This window comes from Dysidea avara, chromosome 5 (genome assembly GCF_963678975.1).
Source record: "Dysidea avara chromosome 5, odDysAvar1.4, whole genome shotgun sequence".
NCBI classification, from domain to species: domain Eukaryota; kingdom Metazoa; phylum Porifera; class Demospongiae; order Dictyoceratida; family Dysideidae; genus Dysidea; species Dysidea avara.
The window spans coordinates 5568863-5591912 of NC_089276.1; the positions used below are offsets into that span (position 1 = coordinate 5568863).

Below are 23050 nucleotides of genomic sequence, written 5' to 3' on the forward strand. Positions count from 1 at the left end.
AAAACTCACCAGTGGGATGTGCCTTTTGGGGTCCAATGAGTGTAAGTCCTCTGCACCTTGTCTTTTCTTTTATCTTCTGCTTGTCTTCCTTCTTCATCCAACGAAACCATATCAAGGTGTTAATTTTCCATATTAACACTTTCTTTCAGCAGCATATTGAGATGCCACAGAATTATTTCAGAGCTGGATTTCAGAAGCGCTTCAGTCTCGGTGCTACACTTGCTAGATATGTGTAACTTCATGATTGGGATCCAGTTCACGATTGGTTTGTGACCACACCCACCAAATAAAGATCTAGGTGGACTAATAACAAAAGAGTACGGAGACCCTACCTCTTAGCAATCTAGCTATGTACTTATCAATAAACAAAATCACCTTATTCCTTATTGGTCCAACTTGCTGCACACTAATATATCAGTCATTTATGATACAACAGTCATGTATGATAGAACAGTTGCAAATTACATTGTTCTGGTAGACATAGCTATTTTTATAAGAAAAAGAAGCAAGCACAATATAAAATCATTGCATTATTGTTCTAAACTGGAGACAGGTATCCCTCAGCAACAGCAAGATTGATGGCTGGAGGCACACAGGGACTCTTGGATCTAGAACGCGATCCCCTGATACACACTACTGCAAGAAGAACCCCAAACTACAGCCAAGCCTGCCCATAATCACAGACACTTCTCACTGAGCAAATGGGCAAGATGTTTATAAATGATGGTATCTGCCTTTCCCAGATGTGGAAATACAAGTGGGCTAATACAAGTTACATTGTTGCTAGCTGTGCCATAACAAAAAAAACTAAACAAACTGAAAATTGTTAATTTAAAAATGAAGTAGAGATCTAGCTATGCAATAAAAAGTAGTGAAACAAGAGTTGAATGATGGTATTACAGCATAGCTCAGTGGGAAAGTCCCTACTTTAGCACATTAGCTATTATTATTTGTTCAATGCCAAAGTAGGGACTTCCCACTGAGCTATGCTGTAATACCATCATTCATCTCTTGTTTCACTACTTTTTATTGCATAGCTAGATCTCTACTTCATTTTTAAATTAACAATTTTAAAAATACTAGTATTAATGCTTGTTTCCCAATCCATTAATTATTAGGTTACATTGTAAAGGTTTTTAAATACACTGAAACCTCATTAATAGGGCTACCTCTGGGACCAAAAATTGTGTCCTTAATAATGAGGTGGCTTATTAACAAGGTCATGAAGTACGTACTACCTGTATTTGGAGCCCACAAAAGATGGCCATTATAACAAGATGGTCTTATTAAAGAGGTGGCCACGAAGTGAGGTTTTACTGTATAAGTTGTCCTGCATGTAAGACAGGTACCAACACTTGTTCATTCTTTATAGCATGTTGAAGGCATTGTAAGGTACAGGGAAGATTACTATACTGTTAGAGTATATCAATAGCAGTAATTTATGCTTGCCAGTAATTACCTTTATACAGTAGTATATAGATGTAATTGGCTGCATTTTAGGAATCACTCCATACTAGGGAAGAATTTTGGGAATAATTGCTAGAAAAAATAATGGGAAGCCTTTAAAAGCATGTTCTGCTGGTCTCTACCAACCATGTAAGCATAATTTATTATACCCTCCTGTTATTGAAGCAGTTAAAGTGCAAGTTGAAGCAATTGCACACATCATCATGGGTGCAAAAAAATTCTGCATGATACCAGTAATACATGTGCTATTGTACAAATTACATAGTAGCACCTAGGCAGGGATTGAAAGTTAATAACTGTGGGTTAAGGGTGCAAAACACCAGAGCTGTTTGTCTGTGGTATTGACACTCAGCTATTCTGTGAATGTGAGCATGTAGGGTTAGTTGAAAGTACGCGACCAAGAGTTCATAATACCTTACTTATATTATAAACTCTTGACGCGACTGTATCTATTTGTTGTTTGTAAGTTTTCAACCTAATACCATACCTGTTTCAGTGCCCATACAAAAGTCTCAATAGTAGCAGTGAAATTTATCCCGTATTTCACTGGTAGCAGTGAAAAAGTTGTAATTGCAATCTCATTGGCTAGAATTTATGTTAACAATGTAGCGCCAATTAGTGTTGACGTGTGTTTAGTGACAAATTGTGTACATAGCAACGCTAATGCATAGCATGTGTATATGCAGCGAGTATGGTATTAACTGGGAATAGCATAGGTAGCAGTGAAATTTGGGATAAATACCACGAGTGTTGTATTGGAAATGAGGATAAATTTCACGAGGCGAGTGAAATTTATCCCCATTTCCAATACAACAAGAGTGGTGTTTATCCCAAATTTCACTGCTACCTATGCTATTCCCAGTTAAAATAATATATCATGCAAGTAATGGGGTGACTTGTAAGGGTGTTATGTGGGTGAACACTCTACATGGTGACTTGTTTGTAGCTGAAATCACTACATGGTGACTTGGTACAGTCTAAAGGGTGACTTGTTTGTAGCTGAACCCTCTGCAAGATGACTTTCATCATAGCTGAAACCTCTACAGGGTGACTTGTTAGTAGCTGAACTTTCTACAGGATGATTTGTTTGTAGCTGAACTCTCTAAGAGATTCAACCACTATAAGTTCAGCTACAGGTATCTGCCCTATCTGTTTTCCTTCCATGTAGGTATTGTTGTTTTTGTAGCTAACAGCACTACCATACTGTTTGATAATTGTTGAATGACAAACAAATAAATTCGTAAAGTTTTATTGACACAATTGATAGTATTGTATGTGACCAAAGCTACTTTACATCAATTGATAACATTGTATCAGTAGTTAAATTGTATGCTTTATTATTACAAAATGCAGCCTACTTATTTACTGCTGGTGGTTGTCACATACCTAGGCTACCAGGGCTATGGTATTAAAATGGTAATTTGAGAAGTATCTAAACATTTGATTTTTGTAATGAAAAGTGACTGAAGCCTTTTACTTGTAGCTGCTGGTCCTCCTGATGATGTCAAAGCTACAGTGATATCATCTCGCAATGTTGTAGTCACATGGACTCAATCCCCATCACCTGATGCTATTGGCTACCGTATCTCATACACTACTACTGCTTCATATATCAGTGTTAGTAGTAGGAGTGGAGACATGACAGTGAATGATCCTAGTACCACAAGTCATACCTTCACCGGTTTGGAGGAGAACACCCCCTATACCATAACTGTACAAACAAGAACTAACAATGGATTTAGTGGCAATAGTGATGTAGCATCAGTAATAACATGGACAACTGGTAAGTGATACATAATATGATGTGAGATAAGGTCATGTTATAACTCCACAGTTCCTAGTTCACCACCACAGAATGTGATAGTAACAAGTGTCAATCCATCATCACTGAGGGTTTCATGGGATCCACCAATAGAAATTGATCGTAATGGACCACTTACTGGTCACATGATCCAATACTACAGGGTTGGATCAAACAATATGATTAGTGAGACTATTCCCAGTGAAACTACACTTACAATAGCAGGACTAGTTCCATTTGTTGATTACTTAGTGAGAGTTGCTGCTATGACTGTTAATGGAACTGGAACATTTAGTGATCCTGAAACACAAACTTCAGGACAAGATAGTTAGTATATTATTAATATGCTTAAATCAATGCTTTTTCTTTATAGGTCCCACTGTACCAAGATCACTGATGGTGGACAGTGTTACTGATACTACAATGACTTTATTATGGATGATACCTGATCCAACTAATGGGATAATTACTCAATATCAATTACAATACAGAAGATGTACAGGTGGAAGTTATACTTCACTACAACCATTTAGTACTGAAGTTACACGTACAGTAACTGGACTAGTTGTTAACACTGAGTACTGCTTTAGAGTAAGAGCATATACTGTTATATCATTAGGACCTAGTGAATGGACTGATGAAGCTAGGGGAAGAACTTGTAAGTCACATATAATACAAGTTATCATTGTCATCTGATACTATCCTGTAGATGGTCCTCCCACTATTGTTAGTGCTGTGACATTGTCACCTCGTAGTATTGAGGTCACATGGAATCCACCTGTAGCTAATGTTGATGATGTTGATGGTTACATCATATCATATGATGCTATGGGGGGTTTTGCTGATGATGACAGTGTATCAATAAGTGGATCATCAACTAGGGCTACTATTGATGAATTAGAAGAGTTTGTCAGTTATGACATTACAGTACTAGCAGTGTATAATACAATTACTGTTTCTAGTACCAGCTCAGTGAGAGTGATGACTTGGTCAGATGGTAAGTATATTTGTAGAATTATCCGATTAAGCTTTCTGTCACTATCAAGGGGTGTAACAAGTGATCAGGCAAGAGCCTTACCACTTTTTGGATGCCTTCATGAAAGATGAAACCATAACTAAGTGTGATGAACATGCACTACTTTGCATTTGCTATATATATATACCACTTTCACACCTTGCTTCAAAGGGAAGAGAAGCTGTATAAGTGGTATAACAGCACTGCTATCAGTGCTCAGGAATGCATTAACGAGAAATGGAGGTAGTATATACAAGTTATATCCCTCCTATAGTATGTTCACGTTGAGCTGAATCCTGAAAAACAGCTAAAAATTAAAAGTGGATTTTTTCTCAACAGAGTTAACATTTCAGCCAACCAGGTGATTATTGGTAACAGCAAAGGTGTCAACAACAGACATGTACGGCTTGGCTCCATTACAAGTTCGAGAAAGGGTTGTAATGGACAGTGTACTTATATGGCTTCCCCATAGGAAATGTATTGTGAAAATTTTGGTTGGCCATAAATATTATGTCAAACATTTGAACAAAAAGATTTTGAAATATTTTTAGCGGGTCAAGCAGTACTACAAATGAGCCAAATTTCAAGATCGTGTGTAATTGCATCTATGAGTTATTAAATGTTTTTGAGGATTCAGCTCAACGTGAACATACTATAGGAGTGATATAACTTTATATACTACCTCCTATTCTCATTACTGCATTCCAAGCATTTTCAGAAATCATTTGATTTCAGCATTTTCAGAAATCATTTGATTTCTTTGATGAAACTGTGATTTCCTCTACTTTAATATAGCGACACTTCACAGGATCGATAGTGGGTTTTAGTTTTTGTAAAGTGAGCCAAAACATAGATCATGGACTTGGGAAAGAAGATAGGTTATATTACTGAATGAAGAAGGTCACAGGTTAGTTTATATTGATCATGTTGCATTCAATAGTCACGTGGCGATGTCCAGACGCTGGGCGTAAGTACTCACTACTTTAGTTTATTCATGGCTAGTAAAAGTAAGTACTTTAGTGCACTTTATATTGCTGTTTTGACACCTGGCATGATGTCACACACACGTAGTGACTGGGCGTGGTGCTTAATTGGCTAGGCCATTATAGCGCTGTAAACATATTCACTACTGTAGTTTATTCATGGCTAGTATAGTAAGTACTTTATAGTGCACTTACTTCATTATAAGCTGTTTAGCTCGTATTTTGGCTTCCTGTGTTTAATTGTGTACCCACAATCAAAGCGATCTGCATGGTTGTGACGATATGCTTACATTCGGCCTCTCAGCAGCGCCTTGTCGTTGCTCTTACGACGTTATCCACAATCGAAATTCACGTGGTCCCCTATAAATACACTCGCAAAGCATTCCTGCAGTTTCCATGCACACTTGCAGGTGAGTCACCCTAGTGGAATATATTAGTTGTAACATGGGCACTTGTGTTTTGCCTGAAATATACGCACTTGCACTCGGGCCGCGCCCTCGTGCTTGTGCGTATATTTCAGGCAAATCACTCGTGCCCATGTTACAACTACTACATCATACAGTACGATAGTTATTGTATAGTATGGACCACAAAGAAGTAGGTGTGGTACACGAAAAAATATCACCCAAAAAAACAGCCTCTATTTCCTCTGACGACGATGAGGCAGTATTGGTTAGGTAAAACTAAGCCCAAACAAGCTTTCAGATCGATCTGAAATGCTTTCAACAAGTTGCTATGGAATTTTAAAAATTATTTATTTAACGGAATTTTCTAGTGACTGACTGATGCCTTCAGACAAGCGTAACTCGATAACAGCTAAGGCTACAGGCTTGATTTTTTCACTGTTCGGTGTCACTTTGGCCCGACAAGTGTCTTTTGGCATACCGCAGTACGTACGATGCATTCTTCATGGACTTACCAGTGTCCTCCTTTGTGTCCCATTCATCTTTGCTGACAGCAAAACGTGTCGATTTGGAAATAGCACGTGATGGCTTCCCTTTGTAATGGAAAACGTCCGTATTTATCATAGTGGCTATTTTGATAGCAGAGGTGCTTTTCAAACAGTTCTTGACTCGTGCTGCTGTGTAACGGGTTGAACATAGCCGACAATGAAGCGTAGTGAATACTTCACTTTTCAGACGACAATTGATATAACTGGGGCATGCGGCACCATTTCTTTCAGTATGCGTGGATTGCAGAGGTGCTTTTCGAACAGTTCTTGATTCGAAATGCTGCGTAACGAGTTAAACATACCTGACAACGAAGCATAATGGATACTTCACTTTTCAGACGATAATTGGGGGCGCAGCGCCATTTCAGATGCGGTATGCGTGGGTTCACCAGTCATAATAATTATTTACAAAAAAGTTAACAAGCAAGTACACAGAAAAATTTGGAATTTTTCAACTAGAGTAGGGACCATAGCACATCGATAAAAAATACTGAAACAAGCTGGAGTAGTGCACGATATTAAATCACAGTAAAACAATAAGTAGTGTTATATCCCTACTGTGCGTTTCCATTATGGTATCTTGAGCACAGTAGGGATATAACACTTCTTATTGTTTTACTGTGATTTAATATCCAGCTTGTTTCAGTACTTTTTATCGATGTGCTATGGTCTTGAGCACAGTAGAGATATAACACTTCTTATTGTTTTGCTGTGATTTAATATCATGCACTACTCCAGCTTGTTTCAGTACTTTTTATCGATGTGCTATGTCCCTACTCTAGTTGAAAATTCCACTTTTTTATGTGTGTACATGTTAATATTAGTCTTCTAAATTGCTGGTGACTACATGTCATGGATAGTGTAGTAATTGATTACAACCTCCAGGAGTTGGTCCACCCTGTTATGACAATACAGAATCCAAGTTTACCATCATGCTATCTTAGATGACATGATAGAGTGTTACATGAATAGACAGTCTACAAGGCAGCCCAAGATTCAAAAAGATGCATGCAGAAACATACAGTATATCTAAGCAAACTAATATACGTACCTGGCTATAATGGAGGTATATACTTGAAATGCAAAATACATAGTAAACAGACTGGATTGTCCATATGGTTACTTCAGAGCCTATGATTCTCCATGTAAACTAGTTAAACAGTGCATCAAGACAATCTACTCTAAAGTGGTGGTGGCTCTGTGGTGCTTAATATGCCACATAGTAATAATACAGCATCCAGATATGTGTACCCAGGAAAGACTTGCAGACCAAATGCTTGAAAAGCCATAGCCATCTGATTGTAGTATAGTGCGTCTAGTTAGCTATGTATGGTCACTTGCAATTGTGGCTCAAACATTGATATAGATTATTAGTTTGCTTAGGCATTGGTGCTGAACACATTTTCTAAAGTATTGACACAATTTTGAAAAAAAAGCCTATGTTACAAACTCTTTTCCAAAATTACAACCTTCAAGGGAAAAAGCAAGAATGTGTGTTTGGTGGCAAATGTACATAGTTATAGTAGCCATCCAAGAAAGCTGTCTAGATTCTAGACAATTTCATGCATCTCAATAAAAGTTTTCAGCAATGTGAAAGATTTAGTATTGTTTTTATGACGAGCTAGTTTAAAGATGCAAGGGTAGGTTGTTCAGCAAATGAACTGCATTCACTGAGCAACCTACTCTTGCATCTTTAAACTAGCTTGTCATAAAGATAATACTAAATCTTTCACATTGGTCGAAACTTTAAAAAGTGCTGGGAAAGATGTATAAAACATAATTATGTATGGGCTGAAAACAAAATAACCATCACGTAGCCCCAGCATAGTACATTTACACTTGAATGTGGAGTTAGATTTCTTATTTTAATTGAATTATATTTGGCATTCAATATGTACAAACTTGTTGTCAAATAAATTAGTAAATTGTACTGTAAGTTAACTTTTTCATGTATGCAATTTGCAATGAGTAGTCTTCTTTATAGGTCTAATGTTAATAGTCATTACCAAACTGCAAGGTGTGCATGAGCTATAGCTTGAGCCAAAATTTGTGTATTATTAACTAGTCCAAATGCCCGTTGATGCATTAACCACAGCACAGTTGTGAGCATGCATCTTAAACATCAAGACACACGGTAGTGTGTCGTGCGGCCCAAGAAGCCGGCGCGTAACACCCGTGAGTATATTGACAGGAAGAAAGAAAACGCAATTTTCACACCTCCGTAGCTCTGTGCTGCCTTGATGAAACAAGACGATTTTGGCTGTGGACACTCACTCTAACTTCAGCACTCCACATTCCAAATTTGAGCGCAATCGCTTCAAGCGTTCCCGAGATATGCGACTTCAAAAATTGGCTTAGTTTCTTGGGGTTTTTTTTCTTCTTATTTTTCTTCCTCTTTTCGCACACTTACAAAAACTGCTATAAAACGTGCACTCCATATCCAATCGCCTTAAAAATTGGCACACAGAAGGGGGGTATAAAGGTGCATCTCTGTACCAATTTTGGCTGGAATACGATAAACAGGCAAAGAGTTATGAGCGATTATTCACGAAAAATAACACCAATATGTTGTCACGCCTACAGGGTAAACCGCGTATGGGAAGAAGCTGAAAATCGGTGGGTGAATAGGTTAACTATTGAACCTCAAACCTTTTGTGGTTTGAAAGAAATCAAGCTAAAAACCAGGAAGATACAACGAAAAAACCAACAATGTGTAACAATTATGCAATCGAGATTAGCTAATAAAAAACGACTACTTGCCACGCCTACCAGATAAACCGCTTGGGGTAATGCTTTGAAAATCGCTGTACAGATGGAGTTATCATCTTAGAAAGGCTCTTCAATGGTGTAGAAGAATCAGACTTAAAGCCACGGAGTTATAACACGAAATCCAACTTGGTGTAGCAAGTGCGAGATCGAGATACTCTAATAGAGCAGTCATCCTAATAGAGCAGTCACTCTGAAGAGAATTCAAGAGATCAGCTACTAACAAGTCACCCTGTAGAGAGATCAGCCACAAACAATTCACCCTGTAGAGAGATCAGCTAGAAGAAGTTACTTTGTAGGGAATTCATGCAACTATAGAAAGAGATGATTCAGCTAGAAGAAATCACCTTGTAGAGTTCAGCTACAAAGAAACCACAATGTAGAGGGTTCGGCTACAAACAAATCGCCCTGTAGAGAGATCAGCTAGAAGAAGTTACCTTGTAGAGAGTTCAGCTACAAAGAAACCATCATGTAGAGAGTTCAGCTGCAAACAAATCACCTGTAGAGAGTTCAGCTACAAACAAATCTCCCTGTAGAGAGATCAGCTAGGAGAAGTTTCCTTGTAGAGAGTTCAGTTACAAAGAAACCACCATGTAGAGAATTCGTTTACAAACTAGTGACCCTGTAGAGACATCAGCTAGAAGAAGTTACCTTGTAAAGAGTTCAGCTACAAAGAAACCATTCTGTAAAGAGCTCAGCTGCAAAAATAATCACCTGTACAGAATTCAGCTACAAACAAATCACCCTATAGAAAGATCAGCTAGAAGAAGTTACCTTGTAGAGAGTTCAGTTACAAAGAAACCACCATGTAGAGAATTCATTTACAAACTAGTGACCCTGTAGAGACACCAGCTAGAAGAAGTTACCTTGTAAAGAGTTCAGCTACAAAGAAACCATTCTGTAAAGAGCTCAGCTGCAAACAAATCACCTGTACAGAATTCAGCTACAAACAAATCACCCTGTAGAGAGATCAGCTAGAAGAAGTTACCTTGTAGAGAGTTCAGCTACAAAGAAACCATCATTTGGAGAGTTCAGCTGCAAACAAATCACCCTGTAGAAAGATCAGCTAGAAGAAGTCACCTTGTAGAGAGTTCAGCTACAAACAAATCACCTGTAGAGAGTTCAGCTACAAAGAAACCACCATGTAGGGAGTTCAGCTAGAAGAAGTTGCCTTGTAGAGAGTTCAGCTACAAAGAAACCATCATGAAGAGAGTTCAGCTACAAACAAATCACCTTGTAGAGAGTTCAGCTACAAAGAAACCACCATGTAGAGTTCAGCTAGAAGAAATTATCTTGTAGAGAGTTCAGCTACAAAGAAACCATCATCTAGATAGTTCAGCTGCAAACAAATCACCTGTAGAGAGTTCAGCTACAAACAAATCTCCCTGTAGAGAGATCAGTTAGAAGAAGTTACCTTGTAGAGAGTTCAGCTACAAACAAATCTCCCTGTAGAGAGATCAGTTAGAAGAAGTTACCTTGTAGAGAGTTCAGCTACAAAGAAACCATTCTGTAAAGAGCTCAGCAGCAAAAAAAATCACCTGTACAGAATTCAGCTACAAATAAATCACCCTGTAGAGAGATCAGCTAGAAGAAGTTACCTTGAAGAGTGTTCAGTTATAAAGAAACCACCATGGACAGTTCTGTAATAAATATATGTATTATATATATAATTTGTACATTTACTGATAAAATCAGAAATATTTAAGGTACATCTGCTTCATCTTTTCTTCTTCCTGTGGTAAAGAAAAAAAAGATAGGTTTAAAAAGTCCCAAAGCAGGCCATAGGCCGGCTTTGGGGTATACAAATACAAAAAGAAGTGAAATCTAATCCAAAACAGCCAAGCTGTAAAAAAAGAGTGTGGCCCTCAAAAAGGCTATGGTGAAAAAAGATGTGAAATCCAAGGTGGCGGCCAAGAAATGGCTGTGATGGTAGGTTAATGGTAAAAATTTTAATAACGACAATTCAGGTGAATTTTGGTGCCGCTTGGTCAATTGACACAAAATTCACCTGAATTGTCGTTATTAAAATTTTTGCCATTAACCTACCATCACAGCCATTTCTTGGCCGCCACCTTGGATTTCACATCTTTTTTCACCATAGCCTTTTTGAGGGCCGCACTTTTTTTACAGCTTGGCTGTTATGGATTAGATTGGTATTAACTGCCACTAACTGGTCTAAGAGACCACTCAAATTGCACACATGCAAAAGTTAACTTGCAGTACTATTTGCTAATTCATTTGACAAGTCTGTACATATTGAATGACACATAAAATAGGAAAACTAGTACTAGTAAGTGCATTTCGCTCTATATTCAAGCGTGTGATATACTGTAAATGTACTATATTGGGGCTACTTGATGGCCATTTTGTTTTCAGCCTACGCATAATTAGGTTTGGTGGGCACTCCTTCTAATATTCATAAGTACACCATAAAGAACTTGTATACCAAAAATGGTGCTTTTATCCACTCCGTAACAATAATAATACTTTGTTAAGCTATCCTAATATATTGCCATATGCTATAACAAAAAAAAAACTGAACAAAAATTATTAATTTAAAAATAAAGTAGAGATTCAAGTGATAAAAAGTAGTGAAACAAGAGATGAGTGACTGCATAGCTTGGTGGGAAAATTCCTACTTTGGCATTGAACAAAGTGGTTCTCAATGTAGGGATTTTCGCACCAGGCTATGCTGTAATACCACCATTCATTTCTTGTTTTTATCGCTTGAATCACTACTTTATTTATGCACCTGTAACTTTTAAATATACTACAGGTTTTTGCAATTGAATTCGGCAACTTTGCAATTGAATTCGTCCCGTTTGCAATTGAGTTCGTCCCGTTTGCAATTGAATTCGTCGGTTTTGCAATTGAATTCGTCCGTTTGCAATTGAATTCGTCGGTTTTGCAATTGAATTCGTCGCTTTTGCAGTTAAATTCGTCGGTAACAAGAATGGCAGCTGGAGCAAACACGAAAACATGGTGTAGCAGCTGCTACAAGAACTTGTTCAAGTTCAACAGTAGTAAACAACTCTATATAAGGCAATAATTCTTCCTCTACAGCCTCTCCAACAACATTCCAAGCTCTACTACGCCATTCGCGATGGGTGTGGTCACTCACGAGCAAGCTAATTAACTTGTCAGACAGCTATCAGTATTGCGTACTACCAGCTTCAATTACCTTCTAGTGTCTCAAGTGTAACTCTCCAAGGAATAAATACTTCATCTCTTAATGAATGGGTTGGTTTCTTGGAGCCGTTTTGTTTAAGACGAATTGTAATGCAAATGCGATGAATTCTATTGCAAAACCGACTAATTCAACTGCAAAACCGATGAATTCAATTGCAAAACTGACGAATTCAATTGCAAACGGGACGAATTCAATTGCAATACCGACGAATTCAATTACAAACGGGACGAATTCAATTGCAAAGGCGACGAATTCAATTGCAAAAACCTGTAATATTATTACTTTTTTGCATCAATAATGCGCAACTTTCCATTGGCTAGTATAATATGCAACAGATTGTTACCACTGTAACGCATTGTTGCATATAATATATACTACGCACCCAGGATTGCATACCGCTGGTTTTTTCCAACTGAACATATGTACCTTTGTAGTGTTGTTCCAGTTCTCATTACTGGAACTAAAATAATTCCAGTTCCTGCCCTTTTTATTCCAGTTCTAGAACTAGAACTGGAACTGGAACAATAATCTTGTTTTCCTTAATACTGGAACTAGAACTATAATTTTGCTTTCCTCAAAACTGTAACTAGAACTAAGAAATTTTATCAAGATTTGGAACTAATACTGTAACTGGATTTGGTCATAACCATACAGTTTGTGCCAATCAGATTTTATATGTTTTTTACAAGACCAACATTTTTTCTGCTGACAAAAAAAAACACAAAATGTAGTATATAACTTCATAAAAGCTGTATGCATGTGCTAAAACACTGCTTGAAAAAACTGATTAGCTGCAATATTAGAAGAGAATGTCAAATGCAATGCTGGCTCAGTCACTTTGTTATGTTTTGGTTCATGCAGTGTTTGATAATTAGTTACAGGCCTTATAGTATACCACCCTATATATAGTGTTAGTGTTATATAGTTGTTTGTCTAATAATGCTGATAACTACAGTATGAGCTACATACATGAAACAATTAAATCTGGCAAGACTAGCATGTAAGTGAGTGTCCATAGTTCGTTATGGGCTTTTGGTAATACTTAAGTTAAAATAAGTGTTGTTCTAGAAATTGAAGAATAATTCTAAATGCCATGGTTCCAGAACTGGAACTAGAACTGTAATTCTAAAGGTTATGGTTCCAGAACTAGAACTGGAACTGTAATTGTAAAGATTATGGGGGTGGTATATTTAGTGGAATGGCGGAAACAGCAGAATCATCGTTTACAGATTATGGACAGCCTTAGAACACTCATGACCGGTTAGTTGCTCACTGTTACGTATATATAAATATAGCTACATAGAACTCAGCACGGTTGAAGCACATGGTCTTTGTAGCACCGATTTTCTATCTTCTTGCAGCTTAACATCATCTGTGCCAATCAATTCTTAGAGTGTAGTCATATCTCATACCTCATTGATCATCAACACTCCGTATTTTGAAGCACATGTTACTGGAGGCGCCTTCAAGGGAGGCACTTATAATTGAAAATCTGCAAACACCACCCCGAGAAAATAGAGTATGGCCATCCAAGACTAAGCCTGACCATTTAACACCAATGATTCAAAACGTGGTAATCAGTCACATAAGTTAAAGAACATTCTAGAATGCTCTTATCACGTGTTTGGTACCTATAGCTATAAGACGCTTCATGTATGTAACATGCGCTTAAAAATACAGTGTGTTAATTGGAAGTTGATGATCAATATATCATTAAATCAATTGATGAGGTTTGAGATAAGACTACAATCTAGTAATTGATTACCATAGATGATAGTAAGCTGCATGAAGACAGAAAATCGGTGCCATGCGCTTCAATCTTGGTGAGTTCTATGTAGCTGTATTTATATATTTAACAGTGAGTAGCTAACTGGTAGTGGGTGTTCTAAGGCTGTCCATAATCTATAAACGACAATTCTGCTGTTTCCGCCAATTCCGCTGTTTCCGCCAATTCCGCTGTTTCCGCCATTCCGCTAAATATACCACCCCAAGATTATGGTTCCAAAACTGGAACTAGAACTATAATAACTAACTGATACTGGAACAACACTATACCTTTGACTAGATTGGAACTGTCTTTTTTTTTCTTGTATGTGTACGGCTTTGCTACTCAGATCAATGGCTAAGTGAGCAAAGAAAGTTTCAGAATGGTATAATACACACTTATGAATAGTTCATGAACAAATAGTAAGAGAGGCTAGATGGTTTTTATCTAAAAATTTCTTGTAGACTTGTGGATAAGCAGATAGACAATATGGCGTCTTCAGTATTTTAGGAAGCACACTACTAATTCCTGTGGCTTCACATACAAATGATGGTTTCCTCCCTTTTACATCAGATGTGTTTGTGCTACCTTAAAGTCAGTTAGTTAGAAGCACTGACTATAAGACTCAGTCGGGTGTAGTCTTTTAGGCCAAAAAGTAGGAGAAATTTTAGCAGGTATGTTATTACACGATAGGTATTATACTCTGTACCTTGGAAAATGCAGACAATTCCAGTTTACAAAGGTAGGGAAGCCATCATGCTAGCTACAGTGAATTTGAATCCACACCTTTGGCAGTCAGTGAAAAAGAAATGGAACACAAAGGATGACAAAGGTAAGTCCATGATGCGTGCATTGTACATACTGTAGTATGCCAAAAGGCATGTCTTGGGACAAAGCAATGTCAAACAGTGAAAAAATCAAGTCCATAGCCTTAGCCATTATTGAGTTGCGCTTGTCTGAAAGCATTAATCAGTTAGTCAGTCAGTCAGTCAGTCAGGGTAATTTATATTTTACCTGGTGGGTGGGCAAGACCGGTTTGAAGGCTTCTGAGCCAATGATTGACTTGCCATAGACAAAACCAGTTAATAACCAGTTTCTTGATACCAGTTCACAACACTGCTGTGCTGTATGATATTCATGGTATGGAGAATATACGGTGGCTGCAGAGGCACTTCTCCTACTGTTCTTCGTTTGTAATGCTATGAAACGGGTTAAACACATAGCAAAGCAAAGCGTAATGGCCACTTCACTTTCAAGTCAGTAATTGCACACAAATTGTCTGTATTTTTGTGGTGACTGAATTGATTGCAGAGGCGCTTCTATTGTTCTTCATTTGCATTTGTAATGCTGTGTAACAGGCTGGATATGGCTGGATATAGCTGAAGGCGAAGTGTAATGGCCACTTTACTTTCGAGTCAGTAGTTGGTAGCTGGGACACGCGTTCAGATGAAAACACTAACTCTGGCACTCTCATTTCTTTTGATGCGGTATGCGAGGGTTCATCAGTCATAATAATGTTACAAAAAAAGTAAACAAACAAGTATATGGAAAATTAGGAATTTTAAGTTCGATTAGAGATCATAGAAAAAAGGTAGGAAAATAGGGGACACCTGGAGATGTACTTGTGGACATGTACGTAATTCAGTCATGGGTATAGACTGAATTAGGGATTAAATGTTCACTAGTATATCTGCAGGTGTAGGTGACCTCCCTTGTTTCCCTACTTTTTTCTATATATCGATCTTAAAATTTCTATTCTTTCCTTATACCTGTAATATATCTGTGGTTTATACATGTGTGGCTGTGACTGCTTTATTAGAATATCTCTCAATCCCATGTCTAGTTTTCTACAGCAAAACAGCAGCTTATTGTGGTGTATTCTGATCTTTTGGTGCATGGGCATGGTCAGTTCATACAATTGTTTTACAAGTGCAGCTACATGTATCTACTCCACTTATAGTTGCTTCAAATGGTTTTGTGGTTTCTAAATATGCTTTTCTAAAGAACCTTGCATGAAGAAGACATCAGCATGTAATTGAAGATAAAAGAAAGAGAAAGTGCAGAAGGCAGAGACACACATAAGGCACATGCCACCGGTAAGTTTTTTTTTTTTTTGTGGGGTAAATGGTGGCCATGCGCTGTTTCATTTTGCCTCTAGCCTTGTGACTGTGGTCTGGCAGGCAGGGCAGACAGACCAAAATTTAATTTTGACAATCTTTTTAAAAGTCAGTATCCAATCGTCTGTGAGTGTTTTCTTATTTTTAATGCTAAATTTGAAGTTAGATGCACGAAGATTATTCCGTAAAAGTGATTTTTGCCACATATGATGTTTCTATGATGGTTATTAACTGCAGCATTTTAGGCTGCATCTGTTATTTTAGAAGAGGGGAACCCTACTAAGCAGTACTATTGTACTTATGACCACACACATACTGTATCAAAGAAAGAATGGTGCTAGACATGCCATAAAATTTATATCCTTTGTATTCAGCTATTTTCAGCCCATTACACAGCATTACAAACAAAGAACAGTTTGTGAAGCATCTCTACAATTAATCCAGTCAATATTGAAAATATGGACAATCAATGTGATAGCTAGTCAGTCAGCACAGCCACAGGGAAGCCATGACACACAAAACACCTTGTGAAAAGAAATGAGACACATAGGAGGGCAAAGCTAAGTCCATGATACATGCATTATACACACTGTGGTATGCCAAAAGGCACCTATCGGGTTGATGTGGCACCTAGCAGTGAAAACCTTGCACTCATAGCCTTAGCCATTGTAGAGTTATGCTTGTCTAAGGAAATTAGTTAAGTTAGTTAGTTAGTTAGTTAGTTAGTTAGTTAGTTAGTTAGTTGGTTAGTTAGTTAGTTAGTCAGTTAGTTAGTCAGTTAGTTAGTCAGTTAGTTAGTCAGTTAGTTAGTCATATAGTAGAAAATTTCGTAGCAACTTAATGAAAACATATTAAATCTTACTAAAGGCACTTTTGGGCTTGTCAAAGTGCCATGAAGGTATTGCAAGGCTACCTACGCATGTCTTGTGTAGTTATTAACTCTATAAATCTTTCCTCATTCGTACAGACAGTATCAGACATTTACTACTACAGGTTGAATTTAATTATTTATTACTTTTAGAGCCTACTGGTCCACCACGTAATATTGCATTGATGGATACTGATCCAGCAATGTTGTCTGTAACATATATACCACCAGAGGGAAGGCTACGTAATGGTGACATCACTGGATATAGGATCAGATACACCAGAGTGGACAGTGGTGAATCAGAAATGATAACTGTTGGTGGTGGTAATACTAATGGAGTTCGTACATCAGTCATACCAGGATTAGAACCTTTTGCCAACTACTCAGTAGAAATAGCTGCTGTTAATGTTAATGGAACTGGACCATACAACAATGTTGTAGTGTATGGAATATCTGGACAAGATAGTGAGTGAATTGTTTTATTGTACGTACTTGATTTCACTGATCGTGTACTACTCAGGACCTACTACTACTCCACTTTCACTAATGGCAAATCCCCAGTCAAGATTTGTAACATTGTCATGGATGGCACCTACTACTCCTAATGGGATCATCATACAATATGAAGTACAGTATAGTGTTAACAGTACAACATCACTTGTTAACTTCACTGATACACTGATGGATACTGTTGAAGGATTATTGCCTGGTACAATATATACTCTACAAATAAGAGCATATACTAGAGTAGGAGCAGGACCATTTAGTGGTATGATAACTTTGATGACGTTGCCCCCACGTGAGTAATAGCTATGTTGTGATTTGTTGTAATTATAACTTCCATGTAGCACCTGAACCTGTTTCTGATGTCTCTGTACCTACACAATCCATATCATCCTCTATGATAACAATAGACTGGATGGAGCCTAATGCATCAAATGGTGATATTACTCACTACACAGTGTTCTACCTGCCAGTGAGTGATCTCTGTGATGCTAATATGACTAGTAATGGGAGGAAGAGACAACTAGCACAAGATGGAGAGTTTGCTATGAACTTTACTGAAACTTCTGGTACATTAACTAATCTTAATGGATCAGTAACATACAGAATTCAAGTGTCAGCTATTGCACTGTACAATGGAACAGAACTAGTGGGAGATCGATCAAGTGCAGAGTTTATCGCTACACTGGAAGGAGGTAAAACATTACTATAAGTTACATTTTTTATAGGAGTATAATTGTACACAGCTCCTAGTGTACCTCAGAGCTTAGTTGGTGTATATATGACAAACACCAGTATCTTTCTTTCGTGGAAAAGGCCAGATCCTCCTCATGGACAGATCATCAACTACACAGTCAGTATACATCTACATGGTTAAAATGGTTACAATGTCATTTGTGTACACACAGATATCATACACTTCTGAAGCATATGATGATGATGATGATGATGATGGTGCAGGCATTTTAACCAACCCTACCATCATATCAGCAGCTAGTGATGCTACCTTATATTATCTACTCACTGGTCTAAGACCAGGTACACAGTATCAGATTAGTGTGATAGCTTCCACAAGTGTAGGACTAGGACCTGCAGCTGAAGTGACAGCAATGACATCCTCCAATAGTGAGATAATTTTACACACCACAATAATTATAAAAATTTGGTTTGATACCATAATGGACAATTAGTTGAATGTGTTAGTGTATAGTTTTATTAATTAATTTTGTCATACTAAAAACACTTAATAATGCCATGTGAAGGAAGCTTATGGGTCACTCCATGTCAAATCAACAAGGAATTTAGGGTCACCTCTCGGATTTTGACGAAACTTGGTGTGTTAGTAGTACCTGTGGTGCTTATCACTCATGCAAATTTTTAGCTCTATACATTCCATCAAGAGTTATTATTAACTCTTGATTCCATAGTTTCTGATTTATGACCACAAATATTTTGAATATTTCATGAAAATTTGGTCCATCTCTAGTTGCAAAATCGACTGCAACTTTGCACTGTGTAAATATTTTTAAACGCAATTTTCACCGATGGAAGACTGTTGATTGACCTATTCAGTGATCCCTAAATTATGGGATATCTACTTAATTATGGTTCAAAAGTACTTCATTGAAAACTTTAATCCTTTATACTTCAAAAAATGCTGCTTGAAATTTTTAAAATTCTTTTGTGAATAATGATTGGGTCATAGTCTATGTTTGATAAAATTTTTGTGGTGGGACCACAATGGGTTCAAGAGATATAATGAATTATGTTGTGGTATGCAGTGGAATTCGCAGTCTATTATTGCTGTATTGGAGTGTACACCTCCAATAACCACTTGCAACAAGGCCATGCCAAGTTTGTCTTACAGAGTGAAGGTGTCTAGGTACATTGCAACCTGTATTAGTGACCACCTGTACTGAAAGACCATCTATAAGCTGCAGTTAATTTATACTTTAATTGGATCTTAATGTATAGCAACAAAGCATCAACCCTTTCTAGCAAATCCAAAAATGGTCCTAATTAGACAGATTGACCATAAATTAATGAGCTCATCATGTGCCCATAAACACATTAATGTTGTACCATCTCTTCAGTTATACCTTATTTATTTATTAAGTAAAATCTCACCGTAGTGCACTTGCATACATATCCCCACTCTTCACTATTCAAGTTACATACATGGCTGCATAGGTACAACAGACCTCCTCAAAAAGGATACCTGGGCACCTTGATAGCTTCATGATCTCACTTTATAATTGTATGTACATTTTGGACCCAAGACAAGTCTGTGGTTTCTCAAAAATGAACACTTCATCAATGGTCCAGGGAATAGAAGAGTTACACTATACAGTAGATGCATTACTTGTACCAAGAGTTTTTTTATATTATTAACACTTGCTCAATGCGTGATTTATAATACTGGAATTACTAAAATTAATGGTTTTTCAAAGTATTTTGCATTCACGTTTTGAAGATCAGTACAGGCAAATGTTAAATATGTGGTCAACATGTTTACCTCCTATGTGAGTATGTATATGAATTTATGACTTGATCTTCAAAGTGGTCATAAATGTAAAGTAATGTAGTAATTAATTTCACACATTGAGGTACAAGTAATGCATGTATATGGTAAAACCCCTCCATTGCTAGGACCACAATAAAGCGCTCATATTACAGAAGCCACAGAAGTATCTTGGTCTATATGTATGTGCACCACTAGAGTGTACAAACAAAAACAGGTGTCCTGGTTATCAAGGTGTCCAGGTATCCCTTCTGAGGAGTTCTGTTGTATGTACCTATGCAGCTACATACGCAACTTAAATATAGCTAAGTCCACTACACCAGGATTCAACTTAACAAAGAAGGTATTTGTGAAGAGATGATGCAACTTTGACATTATGTTTATGGACACATGGTCTGTAATTTATAGTCAACCCGTCTAATAAGGACCATTTTTGGATTTGCTAGAAAGGGTTGATGCTTTGGTGATATACATTAAAGAAGTATAACATAACTACAGCACGTAGATGGCCTTTCAATACAGGTGGTCACTAATACAGGTTGCAATTTACCTAGACACCTTCACTCTGTAAGACAAACTTGGCATGGCCTTGTTGCAAGTGGTTATTGGAGGTGTACACTCCAATACAGCAATAATAGACTGCAAATTCCACTGCATACCACAACATAATTCATTATATCTCTTGAGTCCATTGTGGTCCCACCACAAAACATTTATCAAATGTAGAAAAATATTTGTGGTCATAAATCAGAAACTATGGAATGTATAGAACTAAAAATTTGCATGAGTGATAAGCACCACAGGTACTACAAACATACCAAGTTTCATCAAAATCCGAGAGGTGACCCTAAATTCCTTGTTGATTTGACATGGAATGACCCTTATTTATAAGATGAAACTATTGCTCGCTGATTTTGTGATGTTTGTTCAGATGTGATGTACTAATAACTGTAACACTCTATTAGCTATTTTGCTTTCTTGTATTACGTTTTATCATAAATGTGTTTTAATTGTTAACAGATGTTCCTTGTTCCATGTTTGAAACATCTAATGATGACTGTGGTGGAGTAATTGCCGGTTTTTCTACAGCATTGGTCATTGCACTGGTTGTAGTAGTAATCTCTGTGGTACTCAATGTTATCCTTTTTGCTAAGCTAAGGAAAAAAACAAGGTAGTAACTACATCATTGTTATTCTTGTTTTCAAAAATTATTTGACTAAATCGAGGGCATTCCATGTGATGATTATAATTTTATAATTCAAGTGCCTGATGCTTATTACCCTGTAACCATCACTCTTTCTATACTGAACTACAGATATATGCCATTTTAAGCCCATAACCAGGGGTTTGAGTCAAACCCCCTATTTTATAGTAGCACTATTTTATTTTTACTGAAATCTAGCATTAATTTTATGCACCTTCCATGGTTTCATTAACACACCAGCTGAACTGTCTGTGCATGGCACTCTTATCCATAGCACTAGTCTTGTCCCCAGTACCCATGTACTCAATCATGTGAAAGACGTCTGGTGACACTTCTTGGCCCAGGAAGTGTGCATTAATAAAGTATACGACTGAAAAACTAGCTTAGTAGCTGTCTAAAGGTCTTCTTTGCTGTTGATTACTGTTCTAAGTCATGGTTTGCATACATCAAGTTTTAATTGGCATTCATTACTCACTCCAACGATTTTTATAAAGTAATATTTCTTTACGCGGATGAAAGTTTATTAATTTGAGTGTAAGCATGAATGAGCACAAGAAACATGTTTGTAGCAATATTCCACTGGGGCCAAGAAAGTGGACCAAAGTCACCAGACAACCTTTGCGTGATCAAGCACGTGGGTGGCTGGTAACATAGCATCTTCAAAATTACAATTGGATTAATATTAGTTGCATATTAATATGTTGGCTCGAGTTGGCACAGTATGGTAAAGGATGGCTTTACAAGACATTAGTAGATTAGCAATAGAGAGAAATCCCTGTCTGTATTCAAGTCATCAGTGGTTTACATTTACACAAATAACCACAGAGAATATTTTAAGAGTGTGGACAATACCGCCTGTACATCGGTTGCATGATGTAAAGCTTAGCTGCCAAAACGTATAGCACAGTGATCCTGAGCAGTCTTTAGAATGTACATGCAGTACGGCGTATTTGAATGCATGTACCAGTGTGTGATGGTTCGAGGAAATTTGTTGATGTGTCAAAAGATTTCTGCATTTGGGATATTTCAGGGCATCTAATATTAAATTTAATGTATAAATGTACACTATTCAGTTTACACCCCGTATGCGCATATTTTAGCATCAACATGCAATTATACATTTTAAACTGCTACAATATGTAATAAGTAATGTCCTTGTAGAATTGAACAGTACAATTCTACAAAGCAATGCCCATTAATTTAGTACTATGCTTACTGATGACTACAAACTGAGATGCAGACTGAGGCTATAATGTATATGTTTTATATTTATATTTCTGCAGCTTTACTCCTCCTAAATATCCAGGACAGAGTTATCATGAGATGAAAGAATCTGGTACACTTAAAGACTCTACACTAACCATGCATCATCTCACTCAGAAGATGCCAGAACCAACATATGATCTGATTGATAGTGGCCAGAAGTCTCATAATAATATCAAGATGACCACTAATCCAGCGTATGATATTAGTACCACAGTCAAGATGGAGGATAACCCTGCTTATTCTCTGTCTGGTAACAAGGCTGTGGAAAGTGACTACATGTAATGCATTCTCCTTCATAGTACTTGTGCGTGTAACTTTTTACTTTCATTGGCACATTATAGTACTTTTTAATAAGTCTGTAGTTTCTTTTGTAAGCATATGTAATATTGGACTAGTGTAGTTAAACATTGTGGTATACTAGAGTATTTACGACATATATGCAGCTAACGTGTGACCATGAGCAGTAGATTAGGCACCTGTCTACTTGTTACTCTATCCCATTTGTACAGAAAGGCAAGAGCCATGCAAATGTGCAAACAATTTAATGCATGTTGGATTTATAACTAGGGTTCTTAGCCCTTTTTTAGTACACTTGTGGATACATTTGTGGATAAATGTATGTAATTTGCCA

At 37.2% G+C, this 23050-nt stretch overlaps 1 protein-coding gene across 1 annotated transcript in view; it reads left to right on the top strand.

Annotated features, from left to right (window-relative positions):
* LOC136256563 (receptor-type tyrosine-protein phosphatase S-like) overlaps positions 1 to 22841 on the top strand; it is a 105656-nt gene extending 82815 nt beyond the window's left edge. Inside the window, exons 5-15 of the mRNA XM_066049541.1 lie at positions 2951 to 3250; positions 3296 to 3595; positions 3642 to 3926; positions 3978 to 4265; positions 17078 to 17389; positions 17445 to 17723; positions 17773 to 18123; positions 18175 to 18281; positions 18337 to 18553; positions 20970 to 21120; positions 22437 to 22841. Coding sequence (XP_065905613.1) covers positions 2951 to 3250; positions 3296 to 3595; positions 3642 to 3926; positions 3978 to 4265; positions 17078 to 17389; positions 17445 to 17723; positions 17773 to 18123; positions 18175 to 18281; positions 18337 to 18553; positions 20970 to 21120; positions 22437 to 22701 — 2855 coding nt within the window. The 3' untranslated portion in view covers positions 22702 to 22841. The remainder of the gene's footprint in view (positions 1 to 2950; positions 3251 to 3295; positions 3596 to 3641; positions 3927 to 3977; positions 4266 to 17077; positions 17390 to 17444; positions 17724 to 17772; positions 18124 to 18174; positions 18282 to 18336; positions 18554 to 20969; positions 21121 to 22436) is intronic.
* The last annotated feature ends 209 nt before the right edge of the window (positions 22842 to 23050 follow it).